At 34.8% G+C, this 22,263-nt stretch overlaps 1 protein-coding gene across 1 annotated transcript in view; it reads left to right on the top strand.

The window, feature by feature from the left end:
• Nucleotides 1-194: 194 nt before the first annotated feature.
• Nucleotides 195-22,263, top strand: part of LOC144965534 (succinate--CoA ligase [ADP/GDP-forming] subunit alpha, mitochondrial-like) — a 27,792-nt gene continuing 5,723 nt past the window's right edge. Inside the window, exons 1-8 of the mRNA XM_078900951.1 lie at nucleotides 195-371; nucleotides 6,224-6,327; nucleotides 12,541-12,657; nucleotides 15,652-15,864; nucleotides 17,130-17,187; nucleotides 18,578-18,739; nucleotides 21,667-21,740; nucleotides 22,087-22,263. The exon at nucleotides 22,087-22,263 is cut by the window's right edge and continues 12 nt beyond it. Coding sequence (XP_078757077.1) covers nucleotides 335-371; nucleotides 6,224-6,327; nucleotides 12,541-12,657; nucleotides 15,652-15,864; nucleotides 17,130-17,187; nucleotides 18,578-18,739; nucleotides 21,667-21,740; nucleotides 22,087-22,263 — 942 coding nt within the window. The 5' untranslated portion in view covers nucleotides 195-334. The remainder of the gene's footprint in view (nucleotides 372-6,223; nucleotides 6,328-12,540; nucleotides 12,658-15,651; nucleotides 15,865-17,129; nucleotides 17,188-18,577; nucleotides 18,740-21,666; nucleotides 21,741-22,086) is intronic.

The raw sequence follows: 22,263 nt of genomic DNA, 5'->3' as shown, positions 1-22,263 counted from the left end.
TGACAGTTTTTGCAGGTCTTGGTCCTAGTGTTATTTTCTTGGGTAAGACACTGTACATAAACTGTCATACTCGACTCAAGAGTAAAGGAGTACCTGGTAATCCATATGTTGACTCATGGTCATGTTGGGAATAATGAAAATGGAGGCTCTCATTTTATTTACAAGGAGTGTGTAATGTGAAAACAGTCGTCATGAAGACTTGGTTTACGAATATTCCGCGTATGCATTACATGCATGGAGTCATTTCGAACGGAACTACGAGGTCGATCGGTCTCTGACTTTCAGCCTACTTTCTCTTTTCTCTGATCTCTGTTCTTGGCTAGAAATAGAAACCATGGCAGCCCTCGGCAAAGTTCTTTTAAAATTTACCTGTGAGTTGTTTGATTTAAAGTGAATTTATATTTACCAGCTATTTACCTTAAATTATATTTTTTGGGGCCGTTAAATGAAGCTTTTTCATACGTTCAGTCGGTTTTGGGCTATAGTACTTTGACTTTGAATACTTTGAACTTTGTGTTGACTTTGACTTTGGTCAAATAAATTCAAATTGGATTGAGCTCAATGAAACCTGTATCATTATACAGTGCTTTTCAACACGATTCTAATGATACAAATATTGTGAAAATAAGACAAGCAGAAGAAAAGTTATTTTAGTTTAAAGGCTGAAAATTGGTATTCTGACTAGAGAGGTGGGCCTTTGGCCTACCAACCTACGCTGCACGTCCAACTCGCCTTGAGCATGCATTCACGTAAAATATAAAGATTTTTTTTAAAAACCTACCTCTGTTTCAAAAACTAGCATCTTTCACCTTTCTAAGAAACATTTTGATTTTTCAGAACTTTAGTTCGTTAAAAAATACCGGCCAATCTGACCCGTTGAGTCGAATGAAAACGAAATTTTGTTGTTTACACGGTTCAAAGGAAATGCCGTAAATAAGCTTTCATGGACTTCCTGTGTTGTTTTTACAGTGTCACGTGACCGTTTTGAGAAATTTGTCGTCTGCTACAAATAATTAGACCGGTAGGGGGTAGATATTTTCGTTGGAGCAGAGAAAAAGTGAGTATTATTTCTTGGACTTGTAGAGAGGCCTAGGGTCCACCAGCAGTCAAGTTTATTGAATAAAAGAAAAAAAGGCCTTTTTACTGCACTAATGCACCAAATTGCATACCTATCTATGGACACTTTGTTCCGTATCTTTTTCCCAATAAACTTTTTTAAAAACCTGGGGCCAGGGTTGCTAGTTTGGCCTCCTGGTGGCCAAATTTGAGAAAATTGGCCTTTTCCCAAGCCATTTGGCCTCCCAAAATTTGGTTTGGCCACTTGGCCTCCTGTAACCAACTTTTTGGCTTCCTCTGACTTTCCCCGTTATATCGTTTTACTCTGGTACCGGTAAAACTTATTTTATTTGGCAATCTAAATATCTAAATGCAACACGTGCTAACGCCACAGATTGCATTTGCTAATGCTTCTATATATACGAATTTTCCTTATCCTATCTAAATTGTTTAAATCTAAAGAGTTTTCGCGAGGCTAAGGTGGGTTTGGTGGTATTTGGGCTCCTGCCGAGGAATCTGGCCTCTTGCTATAGCTAGTTTGGTCTCTTACTCAAAAATGATCTGGCAACCCTGCCTGGCTAGGCGGTACCTTGATAACAGAAATGATACCCACACGATTTCGCGAGGAATTAATCATGAAAACAATTAGGATATAATTTCAACACAACTTTTGAAATTCATCAAGGATTGTCCATTACCGAATGTTTTTTGATAGAAAACAAATGCATCTTCAAATCTAAACTGCTTTTGACGGTAAGCGGTAAGTTTTTTATTTATTTTTCGGTCCAAACGAATGATTTATCCTGGTATAGAAGCTAAGTATTGGTAACACCGGCCCACCTCTCTAGTACATTACTAGATAGTACTAGATTGCCTTGTCATTTATATTACTAGCCTCTATCACTACTGACTACTGTGGACGGACTTTGTGACCTGAAACTGTTGCATTTCCGGGAGTAACCACAATTTGTATTTCAAAACAACTGGCCTAAAATGGCCGCAAAGATTTGAGTAAGGAACGAATTCATGGATGCGGTATACAACAGCTTTGCCCTGAATTTAATTTTATTAAAACTAAAACGGAGTGTCAACGTATTTGGTAACTTTAGGCAGTTTAGTGAGAAGCAGCAGTGGGAGTCAAATTGTGACCCAACTCGCCCATAAGAAAGTTATGACTGGAAATTGCCGTTCGCATACTAAGTTTTAGGGGGGTTCCAATTAAAGATGCATAAAACTTCGTTATAAAGAGGAATATCGCAGATATCTTGGGTATTATTATTTTCGTTACCAACCTAGCCTCAGGATCTTCGTAAACGGTAACAGTAACATACATTGTAACCTTAAATCTCGCCTTTGATGGGTTATATTGTATTGTTTTATTTTTTAAATAACACATACACACACACATACAGAGCGAGGTCCATCCATTGCTTGTGTTGTAGCGGCAAACCAGTTACCGGAGTTACACTGTACGTAGATCCTGAGGCTAGGTGCCCGGTTACCATGTACGTAGACACTGCCTTATTAAAAAGTTGAGATATTTACTTAAATCACGTGCCGTCACTGAAATTTTGATTGACAAATTTCTAAGTTTTTAATTAACCCAAAGCTAAATTATACCCTATTTTATCCACAATCAAAAGATATACTAAATTGGCATTGATTTGAAAATATGAAGTGGCAATTCGGACTGTGTGTGAGTCCGAATAGTCTCTCATGACTATTTGGACTCAAAACTCCAATGTGCGTGTGTGGAACTGATAAAGAAATAGAAAATGAGTTCAGAATAAATTTTGTTTTGCCCATATCACACTGACTCAGCTCATACCCCTACTTTGGATTGTAGAAGGATTGTTGCCTGTCTCACACACACTATATATGTAATATGTAATTTTTACATTATTTATGTTTGTTCTGATTTTACTTGGACTCTGTTTTATGTTGTTAAAAAACTTTTCATAAATACCACAGTTACTTTGACTGACTTTTCTTTTTAATTTCTATCTGTATTTCCAATTGATCAATGATTTTGTCTTTCTTGTCAAATGAAGCGGGTTTAGATTACGTGGTGATAGTTACTAAAATCGTAATTTTGATTTGCATTAATTTAAAAAAAACAACAAACAAAAGCTATACTTCCACTGGAGACTATTCAGACTGAGTACCAATCTGTTGATTGCACATGGGCTTTGGAATTTGAGTCTGAATAGCCACGGGAGACTATTCAGACTCGAGTCCGAATAACCGCAGCCTTGAAAATAAACAATCTTTAAAGTCCAACCATAAACAAAAAAATCTATGGAACTTTTTCTGAGACCCATCACTCAAAAGGCCATTTATCAGTAATGAATTTTTAAAAAAAGCATACATGAAATCGCTGTGTCCAATATTTTGCCTTGAATTTCGGACCCAAATCGAGGTCCAAAGATTTCCATAAAAGATCGGCATTGCGATTAAGTCGCTTCGATTATGGCTTATTTTGATCTTGAAAAGCTTTTTCTAATACTACTTCATTTGGAAATTGGACAATATGGCATCCAATTGCCAGTTATAACCATCCCCAGATGATAGGAATCCTTGAGGTGCTCGTGTATAGCATCAGCGATGGAATGGCGTGATGAATGGGTAAGATGCCTGGAGGGGCACGCTGTGGTAGCTGTTTCAGCAATCGATTACAGTTTTCCATGTATTGCCTGAGATGTGGCGAGCATGGATGCTAATTTGTCTAGCCAGTATGACACCTTGCCGGTTTTTCAGACCCCCCCCCCCCCCCCCCTCCCCAAAATAAAAAAAATACAAAAATTTTTTTTTTGTCTGGCAACATCATCATTATCACCAGAGTGCAAGCCCCACTCCCACCGCTTCTACAACCATCACTACCACTATTTCTCAGGGTTCCCACTCGGTCGGGAAGTCGGGAAATGGTCTTGAATTTTTTAATTTCTTCAAGATCGGGAAAAAACGGTCTTGAAAATAAAAAAGGTCTTGACTTTTCTTGTCTGAGTCGGGAGCTTTCAAATCATGTGACACACATGATGTGTAGTCATAAACCTGAAGTTTGGTGTCTTATTATTTACTTATTAAGCAGTGATGATAATCTTCCGCTGAATTCCGGGATTTTGGGGACTTCTCAGAATTTTTCAGCTGAATTTGCCGTGTCAAACATTTTCCTCAAAACCACAAAATCACCATAATGTCTTATGTCATATTTTGACACCTGTGCTCAGCCTCGTGAAATTTGGTGACAGTCCCGTCTTTATGATGTCGGGCCAGACAGAATGGTGCCAGATGTCACAACACAGTTGATACAGAAGACCAGTGGTGTTCTTTGATTAGTTGATGGTTCAAGAGGAGGGATAAATGGGTCTTGATTTTCTTTCTCTGATATAGGTGCCTATTACCTTTTTAATTTCTCTCTCTCTCTCTCTTTACCTGCATGACTACAGCTACTACCACCACATCATCATCACTACCACTTCTACAACTACTGCCACTACATCATTATCATACCATTACAACTAGAACCAGTGCCAACATCACCACATCATCACTACTCCTACTACCACCACCACCACCACCGCATGTTCAATTAACTCTTCGTCCGTGAAGGCCCCAGAGCATGGTAGATTGTTATTGTAATCCACATGGGAAATCAGCTCATCTTCCGTCATCTGAGTTGAAAGCAGAATTTCTCGACATTTCTTGCATGGCCACTCAGCGAAAATTTAGCTATACTGAATCAGTTTACAACTGTCTGTTGTTGAACATTTTGTCATTCATCATGGCTATTGACCATGAACATGACAATGGCAGTAGATGACAAGGGATTGCACGTAAATTCTATTGTTCACGTCTCTTTGAAGACTATTACTAACAGTTCGACCACACACCCAATTGGCTATAGCGAATGACACAAACAGGGGATACATGTAAATTCTATTGTTCCCACCTCTGTGATGAATGGTATGATCACTCACTCAATTGCCCAACCTGTTATACTAATTTAAATTTTACGAACCATAGTTTTAAATGATTTAAGACAAAAATGTTCTTTTATGATGACAGTTATTGTCAAATTTTGTCCCCATTAAGCGGTGGGCCGTCCCAATTAAGTTGCTGGTAATTGGACAGGGTATGCCTTTTTATATAGAAAAAATTCTGTCTCCTTGTCTCAATAAAGCAGCTGTCCCAATTAAGCGGCATCCCCAATACAGGCTTAGACTGTTATTATAATAGTTATATTAATAATAATAATAGCGATGATGATGATGATAATGATAAGATAATAATAATAATAATATAATACGATATTAATAATAATAATAATAATAATAATAATAATAATAATAATAATAATAATAATAATAGTAATAATAATAATAATAATAATAATAATAATAATAATAATAATAATAATAATAATAATAATAATAATAATAATAATAATAATAATAATAATTATAAATAAATAAATTTGTAGATCATCTGTTTTTCCCATGGCAACCAACAGCAAATCATCCTTGTTTAATTGTAAATCAAGTGAGCCACCTTTTTTGGGCAACTTGAAATTTTTAGGTAAGGGCTTGGGCTAGTCGCGCATAATAGGCAGTTGCTGTAATCCAATCTGGGCAGGATAAGTGAATTGACAAGTATTTTCATTATGTTGATTTGTATGATGCCAGCAGATAAGCCAAATAAGGCAAAAGGATATCAAGTGTGACATCCAAAAAAAGACTTCTGATATTGAGGAGAGATGCAATTCCTTGACTGACTGACATTGAGATATTTGTGGGTGGATTTTTGTGTACATAGTATTTTAGTGTTGTTAAATATCTTTTCTGTGAAAATTAAAATTTGGAATCATGAAGTGTGTGGAGTGGTTGGCAATGGACAGTATCATGGATACTAATGACTCATTATAACTCCCAGACTATACCTTGGACTTTATCGGTAAGCTTTACTGATTTAAATGTGCTGTGCACAAACTTTAAAACCAAGAAAAAACCTTGAAAAGTCCTTGAATTTTTAAAAAAGAATTGGTGTGGGAACCCTGAAAGAAGATTGAGGACTGTGATTTTTCATAAAGTAGTTGAAATCATTCCTACTTCTACTTATGAAAATAAAATTAAGTATTTACCATCAATCTTTTTTTCTTCTTTTTAAACAGCTGCTGTGAGGCCTGCTACCCGGACAGTTTACACAGCATCAAGGAAAAATCTTATGATTGATGGTGAAACCAAAGTGATCTGTCAAGGTTTTACTGGGAAGCAGGTAAGCCTGTTTTTGTCTTTATATATATATATATATATATATATATATATATATAAATCCTATTACCTATCCAGAGGAGTGTTCTTAATATTTGTATATATATTTAAAAAGTATACAAGTTAAAGTTCAGTAAGAGTTAATATTGTATGGTGCTTTTTTCCTCATCTCCTTTTATGGACATATTTATAACCTGCGAAGATGGATGTATTTATTGACCTATTATAGGCCATTCTCTATGAAAATCGTGTCTCAGAAGTTATCTTTTGATTTAAAACTGTAATCGAGCCAGTCTTCCATGAAAGCAACTTTCCTTTTCCAAATTCCCGTTGCCTGTTTATCTTGATCACTGGTTTAAATCATATGAGAGAACCGAGGTTGGTATTTTACTTTCATTATTCTAAGACTTGTTGCTTGTTTTATGACATTGAGAGAGAAAGATATTTCCAATCACAATCGCACTACTAATATTACAAAAGGTCCCCACAAAACTATAGCTTTAAATTACTAAACAAGTCTACTGATGTGATTAAATTATAACTTTATTTTAGATATAAGAAAATGTCAAATTAAAATAAAAGGGTTTGACAATAAAACATACATATTTAGTAACATGTAAAGACAATACAAAACACACAAACAAATCTTGTCTTGTTGTCGTCTCAGGTTTGCTCCTCTGTTTTCTTGTAGTGGCGTTGGTCTGGCTTCTTGTGAAGAAGATGTGTAGTAGGGGTACATCTTCACTCTTGACCGAACACCCAGATAAAGCAAATATTGAGAACAACTGTGCTTCTCAAATGTACTTCACATGCAAGATTTTATCACTATCCTTTTCTGTCTGGATAGAGATTTGACCGAGCAAGTTTCAAGGCACCAAAGTTTATCACACTCTTTTATGGGGATGTGATATTATGACACATGTCTCTTTTTATTTGTCACTGAGCAAGGCAGTACAAACAGCCAGCATTGAATATTTTATGACACAGTTTTGCTTTCTCTATGTTGTTCTTTATTGGGACTCATACACCTGGGAACAGATCGACCTTTTCTGGTCTATAATTTTAATGGTCACTCTTTGATCGGACTGACATTGCGTAGATGAGCCATCTCTATGCTGTGATTTTTTTGGTCACCCTTTTGTGGACTTACACAGTACAGATTGGCCTTGTCTATACTATGATTTGGTGGTCACTCGTTCAAACATCCAATTCATAACTCAGTACCCTGCGCTATGCCTTGCTATTATCCAGCCCTGAACATTACACACACAGCCAACCCTGCATTGTGCGATCAAGAATAGAAAGTGACGATTTACAGCCTGCCATGGGTTTATATATCATGGTGAGTAATTTTCATTAGACGACCGAGAAGGGTTGTCAACACAAGATTGCCCAACAACAGGTTTTAAAAAAAAACAATTCATGGTCGCCTTAAGCTAGTTTTTTAACTCTAGTGGTCAGAACGTTATTCGTGAAGTGAAGAAACATATCCATATACAGACCTGCCAACCAGTACGATTAATCATATTTTAGTATGATTTTTGGACCCCGAATACGCGGATACGATTTTCGTGGATTTAATACGATTTTTTAAAAGATATGTGATGTGAATGATGTTGATGATACATTTGATGCATTGATACACACGTGTCGTACACCAACTAACTGTCGACTGTGTTTCTGAATGAATGATGCACCACATTTAATACTATAGTTATCATTTCAGTTGCTTATATGATGCCGGTTTTTACCAATATTTTTCTCATACATTTTTGAGGATTTGCATAGAATTATGCATATAAGCTTGTCTTATACTTTAAATAATCTCAGACCACATTTAAACTTTTGCCACTTATTAAATAGAATATTCTAAGTGAAAATGTAATTGAACCAACATCTTTGACTTTGAAGCCTTCAATTTAAAACTGTATTGCTAATTAACTTAAACATAAATGGGTTATTTCCCTTTATACTAACTAAATTACTCTATTTTGATTTATAAAATTTATAATGATCTTTTTTTTTCTTTATTATTTTGTATACGAGTCTTGAATTACAAAGTGAGCAGCTTTAGGAAAGGTATTTGGTTCAAAATGAATTTTTTAGAACCATTTTAGAAGTATTTAACTTGTCTCTGCATATTACATACTTTGTGAATTTCCTATCATTTGACCAAAGTAATAGTATTAGTAGTATATAGAAGGTAATAGTAGTAGTAGGAGGAGGAGTAGTAGTAGTGAATGCTCAAAAAAAAAAAAGAAAAGAAAAAGAGAGAGAGAGAGAGAGAGAGAGAGAGAGAGAGAGAGAGAGAGAGAGAGAGAGAGAGAGAGAGAGAGAGAGAGAGAGAGAGAGAGAGAGAGAGAGAGAGAGAGAGAGAGAGAGAGAGAGAGAGAGAGCATTTGATAACATAATGGAAATTATCTGGTCACTGCTGCAAATTGTCATCGCTATTAGATTGAAGACCACTCTCACAAATATTTTATCTCCAAAAAGAATTCAACTGATTTACTGGGCTGGCAGATGTATATCACCATCACAACTTCATTTGGGACATCAGCATCATCATCTCAAACCATCACCACCATGGCATCACCACTGTTACAATTACAACCACCATCACAGCATTGTCACTGCCACAACCACCACCACCACATCACTTCATCCATCACCACCACCGCTAGAGCAACATCGCTACAACCAGAATCTCTTCTACAGGCACTAGCATCAATACTACCAACATATTTGGGATCTTTTAGTCATTTCTTTGAGTGTTTCGAAAGCAATATCCTTAGATATTGCAATTTCTGAGCCTTATACTGATTTAAAATGGTCCTTAAGTTTAAGTTTCTCGATAAACCGATAATTTTGTAATTACTAGTGATTGCTGCAAACGAATGTTTGAATGATGAAGATCGGAGTTTATTTTTGATTTGGGTTTGATGTTAGCTTTTATATAAATTTTTGTATTTTGCGCACTTTTATTTTCCACACATGCGGACAAAATATTTTTTTTGGCTAAAAAATACACTTTTTAGGATCATAGAATACACTTTTCATTCTGGGAAGGTTGGCAGGTCTGCATATATTTTGGCAAGAGGGCACACTATGATAATGAGGTTGAGGTACATATCAAAGCCTGAAAATCTCACATGTAACTAAAATGAAAAAGGTCTGGCAATGAGAGTCATGGATTCCCAAAATTAGGCTGGTATAACAATTGACTTCAAAATCAAGTGTGAATGATGGTAATATCACTAATCTAAAGGAAAATAGTATTCCTATATTTGGTCAGTATAATCTCCTATTCAACTCCAAGCGATATTGAATAAGGTAATATCATTGTATGATACATTATACTGTTAATGGAACAAATTTATTCTCTGATCCTGATATGGTTCAGGAGTAAGTAAGTATATTATAACCTCATATTTTTCCGAGAGAGAATATGGTAACATCCGAAAATTTGATGTGATATCATATTAATACTGTTACAGATTAAGCTAGAGTATGCAACTCCATTAAAGTATAATCTCACCTAACATTAGAAGTGGTACTATGATAATTAAATTATATATTATACAGTAAATATACAACAACAGCAACAAAAATAAACTATCTGTCAATTGTATCTACCGCTCACCGTATAACCTCATATTCACCATTAAGAGAATATGGTTACCTCATTAAGCAGATGTGTTATATTTAGATCTTTTTGTATTTCCTGGCACAGTATCTCTAGTGCCTACATCTCATGAAATATTACCTCATATTCATCATAAAGAGAATATGGTAACATCATTAACAAGATGTGTTATATCTAGAGTTGTTTGCACTTCCTGGCACAATGTAGTCTCATATCTAGTTGGATATGGTGATATCATATAAGAATGATATATTATACTGTGTTCAGGTTCCCATCCAGTTGATTCCCGTCTGAGAGGTAATAATGTAATCTTCAAACGGTATGTTAATAAGAATAATTGATGAAAATAATTGGCATGAACAGAAAGTTTAAATAAAACAAAAAAAAAAAAAAAACATTATAAAGAATGGAAAAGAAAGAAGAAGAAAAATTGACAGTAGTGGGGATTGAAACCGGGTCCCACGGTTCAATTGTCCAGCACTCTATTTGTTGAGCTAACAATATCTAAGCACGCTGACACAAAAAACCCCCCAAAAAACGAATGTTCCACTAGCCTATTATATCCATATAACAACATTGTCTTGGCCCCGCCCTCTTTGTAGCTCTGCCCATAATATGGGGAAGATGAAGAATGGCTAACAACAAAATGGTTGTGAAGGACATGAAAGTATACATCCTAGATCTGTTATTAAATATAGGAACGATAGACCAAACTTTCATTATACTGCGATTTGTTAATCTGGATGATAAACTGCAAGGATGTTACTGCTCAGACAATACGTAAGTCTTTATCACTGTTGTCAAACAATGGCTGTCAGGCCTGGGTTCAATCGAATTCCACCAACAATGAACAACTAAAACAATCCTAAATCTGAATCCTAGATTGTATGAACACAATTTTTTCACTCAACTAGTAAGGACATAATCGTATGAACCACACTCAAAGCATGAATTACGAAATTAATGGTTACCTTAGGCTATTATTTTCTTAAGTGAAAGAGAGTGGCTTTTGTTTTACAAAGGTCCTTGGCATGTGTGAAGTTTTACATCCGGGTTCTTGCATCTCAAGTAATCCTTATGAATATTGATAAGGCTTTAGAATATTCCATCTTAAAGGCTTCTAAGAGACATCCGCAGTAGCTGAAGGAATCGCCTAAAAACAAGAAACAATTAATGGAGACTTTCCAGATGCTCCATCTGGACTATGCTAGTATTAATGATAGTTTATCATATCTATTGCCCTAAAAGTGGGGGTTGATTCAGTAAAAATGGGGTCAAAGGCAATCGTTAAAAAATTTCTCCTTGTTCATTTTTTGTCGCCATCAGCAGTGTACAATGGACAATCAATTAAGTCATGAATGCAGACTTGATCTGAAAATTTACTTTTTTGAACATTGGAGTTCATTGGACACCTGAAGCAGGAATTAGAGTATTTATGATGAATCTTCCAAATCTCTTGGTTGAATACAATCTCAAATGAGGACCTGAGAGCTAAGGCTGAGTCTCTGGAGAGTCTTATTAAAAGGAGAAGATAGCAGTTATCAAGTTCAAATAGAAAAGGAAAGAAAAAAAAAGATTGGAGCAGTTGACCTAAAAAGAGGCATACACACCTTTTCAGATTCATAATGAGGAACCACAAAAAAGAAAAAGATAAATTTAGCGACTCACAGAGCATTACTGAGAGAAAAATAAGGAAAAATATGCATAGAAGAGAATTTGAATTTGAGCATTGAGACAGGCAATATATTGTAAAATTAAATCCCTCTCTTCTTCACCATGGAAAACCTTAACAGTAGCAGCATGATGTTCACAAGCTATCAATGTTTTAATATTCAATGCCAAAGAAAAAATATTTATGAGTTTTAGAACTTTGTTATGCACCACACCATGTAACCCATCCAATCTGAATCTCATCTGAATTTGTTTTTTATTATCAATAAAGGTACCTGATCTATTTGCTTATTGCCATTAAAACTTTTTCAAATCCATGAATTTCTCCTGCCTATTACTTCCAAATCATTAGTTTATAATTTTACAACTATTTGATATTATTAGAAAACAAAATTATTTGAACCCATTTGCAAAGGAGAAAATTCCTATATAGCTGGACATAGGCATTGGGCGATTCTCTGAAAAATGATATAAATTTAATTATTAAGAAATTTGACACAAATCCCATCTTCGTGGCATGTTTAAAAACTAGTGCATATTTTGTTAACAAAGGGGAAACTGACACGTCCAGATCATCTACCTTTGTTAAATGAAGCCTCCATTCAATTTGACTATTGCTTAGTGACAAAGGAAAGCATGTTTTATTTTTATGTAGATAATTCATGCCTTTTAAAAAAATTATTAATAGAATGCATATATCTAATTTCACCTGATTCATTCTCATGAGTAAGATAGAGATTTGGATAAAATTGCATTCGTTATGATTGTTTTAAAAAATGTGGTTTACTTTTTTTTTTTTAATAATGTTTCTTTCCCACCCCCGTTAAAAAAAACATTATTTGTTTTTTAAAAGTTTAAAATGTTGTTTTTTTTTCAAAAAATCGTGTATCGTTGTATCACCAGGGAACATTTCACAGTCAGCAAGCTCTTGAATATGGCACCAAATTGGTTGGGGGTGTTTCACCTGCCAAGGCTGGTACTGAACACTTGGGATTGCCGGTATTTGCCAATGTGAAAGAGGTACATTAAGATTTGTCAAGATTTTTAACCATTGGGTTTACAATAATTCTTTAATGAATAAGGCATTCTAGTTATATTCAAAATGGGTGGTCTCAAATTTGGGTTGAATCAGTTTTTTAGGGTTTTTTTTTCTCTTTCAAACCCTCTGTCAACTGTTATAATCGGCAGAGAGCACTTTGTGATGGACAGGGATCTCATACTAAGGGTAGCTAGCAATTGCAACTGATTAACGCTGCTCTATGTGCCTTTTGGGTCTTAAGGGCTTCTTTTAAAGAGTCTTTACATTTACAAAACACTTTTTACTATAATCAATAGTTCATTCAATTCTAATTTTTAGCCGTGTGTCCAGAGTTAATTTTTCCCTAAGCTCATTAAACTCTCTATGTCCAGTGAAATTTTTATCTCACTCTTAAATGTGTTTATCTAGTTGATACAGATATTGAATGTTCTTAATTTAATTCTTGATAAGCATTGATTAATGTTGAGTGTAGTTTAAATCTTATGGTACCAGTCAATGAAAACTCTTAAATGGCGGACTATTAAATAGTGTACGTTTCTTTTTTTCCCCCTTAATTCTCTCTCTCTCTCTCTCTCTCTCTCTCTCTCTCTCTCTCTCTCTCTCTCTCTCTCTCTCTCTCTCTCTCTCTCTCTCTCTCTCTCTCTCTCTCTCTCTCTCTCTCTCTCTCTCTCTCTCTCTCTCTCTCTCTCTCTCTCTCTCTCTCTCTCTGTGTGTGTGTGTGTGTGTGTGTGTGTGTGAACAATGGTACCAAATATGAGTAGGTGACTTTCAAAATGTTCTGAGTCCCATTTTCATCATTTAAAAAGAATGGCAATTTTATGTCATTTATTTAGTGACTTAAAGAGGACAATACTTGTTTTGTGTGCCTCATAAAACAATACCCTGAGTGTTTTCTCTGGTGATTCTATGGAGTCAAAAAAATAGCTTGTGATTGTTAACTCATTTTCTGTGAGGCTGTGACAGGACGTTTTGAAAGCCACCTATTCATATACTCACACACACACACACACACACACACACACACACACACACACACACACACACACACACACACACACACACACACACATATATATATATATATATATATATATATATGGAGGTGAAATGTGATGGTTCGAATGTGATCATTTGATGATCCCCAATTGGCAAAAGTAGAATTAAAACACAAAATAATGTATTCCCTGTAGCATTGCATTTCAAATAAGCTGCATATTTCTCTACCTTCATGGACACAAAAATCAATTTTCTGTTCTTGTCTGGTAACTTTTTACTTTGCTTAATATCTAGATCTAGATTTTCTTATAAAATATCTTTGTTAAGACCTCTTAATAAAGGCACTCTACCATGCCATAACTGTGTGAAGAACGAGCAAGGTTGCTTGGACATTGAAAACTGCTTTATGTGTAAACAGGGTAGCTGGTATTATTAATATATCTTGAATGTCAATTGCTTAGATGACAAGTGGGTTTTCACTAGGTCAATTAAAGATCTTCAAGGGCAAGGACCACCATGCGCAACCACTACCCGCCCCAATATTGTTCACATTCATGAAAAAATCCATTCGAAACAGTAGTTGCCACTGCTCAGGAACTAGGGCAGTGAAGCAGACCCACTGTGTGACAATGACTTCTAGAGACATGCCTGCGTGCAAGACATCCAAATGTTCAACCGATGTTGACCAACCAGTATGAAACATGAACAAAGGGCTTGCTCGGAACCACACATGATGGACTCTTGAACAATGGTCGTGGGTACTTTTCTGACGAGGTAATGTTCTGCATTGATAGAAAGTACGGAAGACTATTTTGTTACAGACTTGCCAATCAAAGCTATAGCACCCAAAACATCCAAAAGGTAAAATATCGCGGCTATGGATCTGTCAGCATTTGGGCAGCATTGCAGGAGGAATCAAATCCCTGATGGTACGCCTAACCGGGCAATCAGCAATACATCCAACAAGTATTCCAAACACAAGCCATTCCTTTCACCAATAACCCTTGCAATAACATTGAGATTTTGGCCCAGGACAATGCCACACTACATGGAATATATGCCACCCAGTGTTTCTTGAAAGACAACAATATTAAAACCTTAATGTGGCCAGCCCTGTCACCAGATATGGATCCAATGGAACACATGTGGTCTCTAATGAAAAGGACCCTTAAACACTGCCCCAAGAGACAACAATGAACTTTTTGCTTTTGAAACTGAAGTTTGGATCGAGATAACTGCAGAAACTGTAAAATATCTTACAGTGTCCATGAGGTATAGAGTAAGTAATGTGCTTGCTAGATTCTGAAGAGAACCACACTAAATATTAATTACAAAAATATTTCTGCCGAGTTGCAATTTTCAGTTTTCAAAATTTTCCATTATTGTACAGCAATGGCGTCTTCCAGTCAATAACTCTGTGATTTTATGAATCCTCTACCAGTCCTTTTTAAGTTGATATATAACAATATAATAATTGGCTAATTGATTCCTGACAATCATAATGCATATTTTAAAATAATCAACGTTTCATTTATAAATTTTTATTATTCCTTTTTCCCCAAAATTTTCTTACATTTCAATTCATAATCATTTGAATTTTTTTTCAGGCTCTAACTCTAAATAAAAGTATATGGTAGGCATTTGGAGTCTTGCTCTTTGTTAGGAAGCCAGCGCTTGTGATGAGAGTACTCTTCTAACTGGACTTTTAGGATCCCTCGTTTCCCATCGTGTGGGAGATGTTCATAAATAGTTGTATTCTTTTGTCATACAACACTTTTTATCCATGAGTGTTATACTCCTTGTCTGATGAATTAACCCTCTTGCTCCTTTCCATAGCTGTTAGTAATACTATTGCGTTGCTGCTTCTAAATTAAAAAAAAAAAAAACTTTTCGTGGTTACAAGAAGTTGACTAGAAGCCTGTAACAAAATAAATCTACAATGTTTTTTTTTGTTTTTTTTTTTATCTCGGTGTTCAAAGGCCAGGCAGGAAACAGGGGCAACAGCATCAGTCATATTTGTCCCACCACCATTTGCAGCCGCAGCTGTCATTGAAGCCATTGATGCAGAGATGCCATTAGTTGTCTGCATCACAGAGGGAATTCCTCAGCAGGACATGGTGCGAGTCAAACATAAACTAGTTAGGCAGGATAAGACCCGACTAATTGGACCAAATTGCCCTGGAATCATTAAGGTGTGTTGTCTGTATGTGATAGACATGTACATTTTTACTGTAAATTTCTCTTCTTAATTTGCATTGTTGATTGACTTTATTGTCTCTTTTCTGATTTTCTGGGTTTTTAAAAAAATGTTCAAGATGGCTTCAAAACAATACTCCCAAATTACTTAATAAAAAAAAAAAAAAATTAAGGTCATTCACATATGAGGGGGGAAATACGAACAACTCACATCTTCAAATCTTGCTAAGTTTCAAGCACTTTTAATCCTTCATTGTCTGGGTGTGGTTCCTTAGTGGCACCAACTGTGTCTTCTATCCCCCTTATATCTGTTTTCCAACATGCTTTTTTCTTTGTCTTGGAATGGGATTACTTGGTTTTGTCTTGGTTTTGGTCCTGACCAGATGACCTAGCTAGGAGGGAAACAGTCAAATGTATAGTTAAGAGTTTTGGGAGATGATATTTTTTGTCTAGTAAATGACCTCCCTGATATGCACTGTATTATTTTTTGTTTACATATATATGGTTTGTAAACATTTGAGTGTGTCCCTCTTATTGGGGACATATGTTTGTGTCATTTAGATGATCTCAAAGTATACTGATGGTGGTATGCTCTTGGAATCTACATCTGTTTCTTACTTGAATCAATTCCCCTTTGTCTACGTTTTCTTGGGAGCCTTAATCATAGTTCTAGTTCTTCCTTTTTATTCGTGCTGATATGATCTAATTGTGTTGCAAACACCGTAAAACCCTTAAAAACAAACAAACAACAAATCCTTTATTGTAAAGTACTTTTTAAATTAACATGCGATGAAGCCATAACTCATTCCCATGAAATGAAACACAAGTTTTATGCTAATGAGACTTATGAGGGGGGCATTTTCAAAACAAGTGTAATTGATCCCGTTTTAGCAACATTTGAATTGTAATATATATTACATTTGTGAATCATAGTCTTTTTTGGTATCCAGTTCTGATAGTTTTATTATACAAAGCTTTATGTAATTACCATTTTATATATTGTTGTAGCATTTGACATCAACGATTGGTATTACGTTTCTATTGTATTATCATTTGATTCTTTTTTCTTAGTGATATTCACATTGTTAAAGATCATTGCACTTATTTCTTAAACAGATCATTTTGTTGTTTAAATTCATAAGTTTGCTTTCTTTCTTTCTTAAAAAAAAAACACAAAAAAATTTGTTAGTGTATAAACCCAATTGAGCTTATTTTCTACAACTATCTCTTTATATTCTCATTACTAAAAAATATTATCCAGCCTGGAGGTTGCAAGATTGGTATCATGCCAGGACACATTCACAAGCCTGGAAATATTGGTCAGTAAAGTATTGAACTCTTAGCAATCGCATTTCGTTTCGAGCTAAGGTTGTTTTACACTTTGATTTTGATTAATAATAGTAATAAGAAAAAAAACCCCAATAAATTGTTAGTTGGGTGGATGAACAGGTGGATGGATTGATGGTCCAAGTATTTGTTGGCAATGTCACTTATTATTATTGTTATTGTTATTATTATTATTATTATTATTATTATTATTATTATTATTATTATTATTATTATTATTATTATTATTTTTGCTGTTGTTGTTGTTGTTTTTGTTGTTGTTTTTATTATTAAGTTTGTGAAATATTAAGATAAGCCAGAAATGAAAACAATTTGATTTTCAACATCAAGACCCGGGTGAAACAAGGTTGTTTACTGGCCTCTTTTTTATCCTCCGTCATGATTGACTACCTCCCAACTCATTTCAATTGGAGACCGCTATATTTATGACCTTGACTTTGCCGACGATATTGCGATACTGGCTATCTCAAGCGAACAACTGCAAAAGTGCATTAATGACTTGCGTGAACAAGCATGAATGGCAGAGCTATTTTTTAACACCAAAAAGTGAAAAATTATGTCTATCCCAGGAGAAAATGTAGAGCTCAAATTCGAAAATGAATACATCAAGAAAATAGGGTGCTTCACATACTTGGGTAGTAAAATTTGCAACACCGGCAGCTTGAGTGAAGAGATTAGAACAAGAATAGGAAAAGCAAATTCATCCTTTGGGAAAATGCTACATCTTTTTTGGTCATACAACATCCATACAAATTCAAAAAAGAAGATTTGCAATGCCACAATCATTTTTCCTGTTATATGGAAGTGAAACTTGGCAGATGTACAAAGAGAACACAAATAAATTAAACGCAATCACAGGACCTGTTTTCACAAGATGATGAATGTAACTGAAAAGATAAGATAAAAAATGAAGAAGTAATGAAAACAACTAAAGTGACGGATATAGTATGGAGATGGAGATGGTTTGCCCACGTAGCATGAATGAAGGACTGTAGATTCCCAAAAAGATGTTCTGAGGTGGAAGCCATCTGGAAGATTAAAGAGAGGTTGGTTGAAGTTAACTTGGAACAGATCATAGAGCAGGTTTTAAGGCAAGATGGACTGTCTTGGTGAAAAAGTGGAAGAGATGGCCCATGCTATATATATGTTGAGATTTGTGATGGCCCTATGTGCCAGTCGGCATGGGAAGGACTAAGGTTCTAAGGTATTATTATTATTATTATTATTATTATTATTATTATTATTATTATTATTATTATTATTATTATTATTATTATTATTATTATTATTATTATTATTATTATTATTATTATTATTATTATTTTTATTGAGACTGCTACAATAAATTGTTTGCTCATGCAGGCATAGTCTCAAGATCAGGAACTCTCACCTACGAGGCTGTCCATCAAACTACTCAAGTCGGTCTTGGTCAGTCTGTTTGTGTAGGCATTGGGGGTGACCCTTTCAATGGTACAAATTTTATTGACTGTTTGGAATGCTTCTTGGAGGATCCAGAGACCAAAGGTAATTTAATTTTTCATCACTAAATAAAGCCATTGATTGTTTCATTCATACTAGTGGTACAGAATCGACACGCTCTTGTGAGCCAATGTCAGTTCCATATTACCTGTCCATCCTCAATTGCTTTATTTAAGTTTGTTCCATTGCTTGGGCTTCTCCAAAAATATGTTGGATTTGGACAGAATTTTATTTAATTAGTTTAGGGAAACAACTCTGGTCAGATTTTTAATAAGTGGCGCATGTTTTTATTCTTTTTCTCAGCTGTCCCTCAATACACAGCTGCAAAAGTTTTTATGGACCTCTGCATCAATTTGTCTTTATCAAAAAATATTTTTTCATTAATTATAAACCAATAGGAATGGATTTCGCTTATAACAGGTATATTAAAATGGATAACTGATGAGGATCGTAACTCATAGATGATTTATGATATATGACTTTTCCGCTTATCCATTTTGAAGGAATTCGTTAAAATGGAATGTTCGGTTCATTGAAACTTAAATAATATACAATCAGTATTTGATTATGAGGGAACGAATGGCAATCCTTAACTATCAGACACCTACATTTTATAACTATCAATACACAATACTGATGAATACAAATGAAAGTGAACATTATGCACTTTCAACATTATTTTGTTTGCGAAATTTATAGAAATAGCTTGTGTTTATGCCAATGAGGATTACATAGATTTAATGTATACTGGTCAAAAGTAGAAATTCATCAATTTATGATACATTGTTTCCACAAATATGTACATGTGTTCAGCAATAACAACTACAACAACACCACCACCGACAACAAGGACATACTGGATACATCAGTCATCACACTCTAATGACGAGGATGAGGAAAAGGAGAAATGAAACGACTATGGAAGGATTTTGTGGCATCACTATATTCAGTGGAATGTAATTTTCCTCCAGTTTGCGTGTGTTCCACCTCTCATCTTTCCCTTTACTTGGGTCCACATGAGCTCAATTGGATTGCGCTCACAGTAATATGGGGGAAGTTGCGCAACCTTGAGTCAAAACTCATTGATTAGACAGTCTGCTTTTGAAAACTGTTTCTGGTTTGTTTCTTTTCACGAAGGAGTATAGTTGGACCTTTGATAAATAGTCAGAATATGTAGTGCTGTCTCGTTGGAGCCATGAAATCATATGTTTTTATATTTGCCGAAGTTGGATCATTGAGGTGATCATGCGCCACCGAAATGTAGCTTTGTCCAGCAATATGGCTGGGTGCTTCGAGGAAAGGCAGCAAACGGTTCTTTAGCCAGTCTTCAAACACCTTTGCATTGACCCCAGAATGATAGTCTCTACCTTCCAGTTGATGCAGAAAAGAAAAAAATGGTATGGCATTCTTCTAAGTATCTTCACCACCTGCAAAAATATCAATGATCCACTGTCCAGAACTCATGAGTCTTTTTCTATCCGAATTATCAGACGTCCATTCCTTTGTCTGATGTATGTTTACATTCACCCAGTTCCATACATCTTTGGATGATATCTGTATGAAAGTTGTCTTGGATCCTTTTCCTATCACGTCGTTCCACACTGGTGGTCTCTCCTTCGTATTTCGATAATCATCCTCTCGGGGGTGATTATGAAATTCCAGTTCCATAGCCGTCCTCTTTAATGGCATCTCGATAGATACAAGTAGATTTCTTTTTAAAAGCTTATATGTTTTAAAAGCCTTTAAATGCTCTGTGAAAATTCGTGCATAGATACATTTAAAAAAAGTTATATATAAACAGCATTCATTGTTAATATGACAATATTGAGTATATTATAATCAATATTTCAAATTATTCAAAACTAGAGATTTCATATTGGTTTTTGCAACAGGATGTAGATAGTAAGCAACTAATCATAAATTTCAAAATTTAAGGCAAACTACATAAGTTGTAAGTTTATAGCAGTTAAAGCGAATTGTTTTTATTGGAAAACAAGTATGACGTGAACTCATAATCACTAGCCGGAACTACGTGTCATCACAAGATTTTTTTTGAATTTATCTCTTACTCTAACTTGCTTACATTTTTTATAGTGTTTTTATAGGTCTTAAAGAAGAAATTTTTTTTGATATGGCATCAACACAGTCCAAAATCTATATTCAGTTATGACAAATTGATTCAAAGGTTGACACAAATTTTTACAAGTTTTGATTGAGGAACAGCTTAGAAAAACCAGAAAAATATGCGCCATTAATAAAAAATCTGACTATAATAACAACAGCATTAGGCATTTCATTTTCGGCTCCAATCGTATGGAAATCTTTACCACCAAAAGCCAGAGAACGTGAAGGTCTGCCAGTCTTCAAACGGCACCTAAAAACCAATCTTTTTTATTCTGCTTATTGTGATTCGATGTTAAGTTTGAACAAGATATTAGTGTGACTGTTGTGTTGATTCTGTAGTCGAATGAATGAACTTGTGTGGTACTAAAAAAACATTATAAAGCATCTCTGAGCACTATATGGGGATACCGGTGCTAAATCAAATAATAATAATAATAATAATAATAATAATAATAATAATAATAATAATAGTAATATATCCCAAAGATGAATAATAATTTTTTTACAAGCTTATTAAAGAATCTAATGCGATGATTAAGTTTTCCTCAGATAGTTTCATTTTAGTTTATCATCTTTAAATCAACAGTGATTAGGGCCTAGCTCTAAAATTTCAGATTGATGAAGAAAATTTTCATCGGTTTCCACTTTTATATAGATTTATTGTTTTTTTATATTAAACTTGATCTCACTAATTTTGATTCCGCAAGTCATGTTTGCTTTTAAGTAGCAGAACAAATTTTGTGAGTATTTCAGTGATTTTGTGAATTATATTTTTAAAAATAATTTTTTACTAATTTTATTTTTAAAATCTACATATTGCTTCTATTGTGCGACATTTGATATTCCAGGTATTATTTTGATCGGTGAAATAGGAGGGCAGGCGGAGGAAAATGCTGCAGAATATCTTATTCAACATAATTCAGTAAGTTTGTTTTTTTCTTACTTTCTTTTTTCAAGAGTTTATGTGGGTATCAATATTATCAACAGTTAATGATACTGACAATAGTAATTTATGTGCTGTGATATTGACAATTGTAATTTATGTATACTGATACTGATTACTGGCAACTGGAATTTATGTGCACTGATACTGACAATTGTAATTTATGTGCACTGATACTGACCATTGTAAATTATGTGCTCTGATACGGATAACTGTTATTTATGTGCTTTGATACTGTTGATAGTAATGTATGTGCTTCGATGCTGACTTGTCTTTCTTTCTTACTTTATTTATTGCCTGCTCTCTACTTTTTAACAACATCCAGGGTCCCAATGCTAAGCCAGTGGTGTCATTCATTGCTGGCATCACAGCCCCTCCAGGCAGAAGGATGGGTCACGCTGGTGCCATCATTGCTGGAGGTAAAGGAGGTGCTGATGAAAAGATTGCTGCTTTGAAGGCTGCTGGAGTAGAAGTGTCCATGTCTCCTGCCAAACTTGGAACT

Source organism: Berghia stephanieae, chromosome 2, assembly GCF_034508935.2.
Source record: "Berghia stephanieae isolate SIO BIC M18660-M18661 chromosome 2, UCSD_Bste_1.3, whole genome shotgun sequence".
Taxonomy (NCBI): domain Eukaryota; kingdom Metazoa; phylum Mollusca; class Gastropoda; order Nudibranchia; family Aeolidiidae; genus Berghia; species Berghia stephanieae.
The sequence above is the reverse complement of the archived record's forward strand: the minus strand, read 5'-3'. Positions and strand labels throughout refer to the sequence as shown.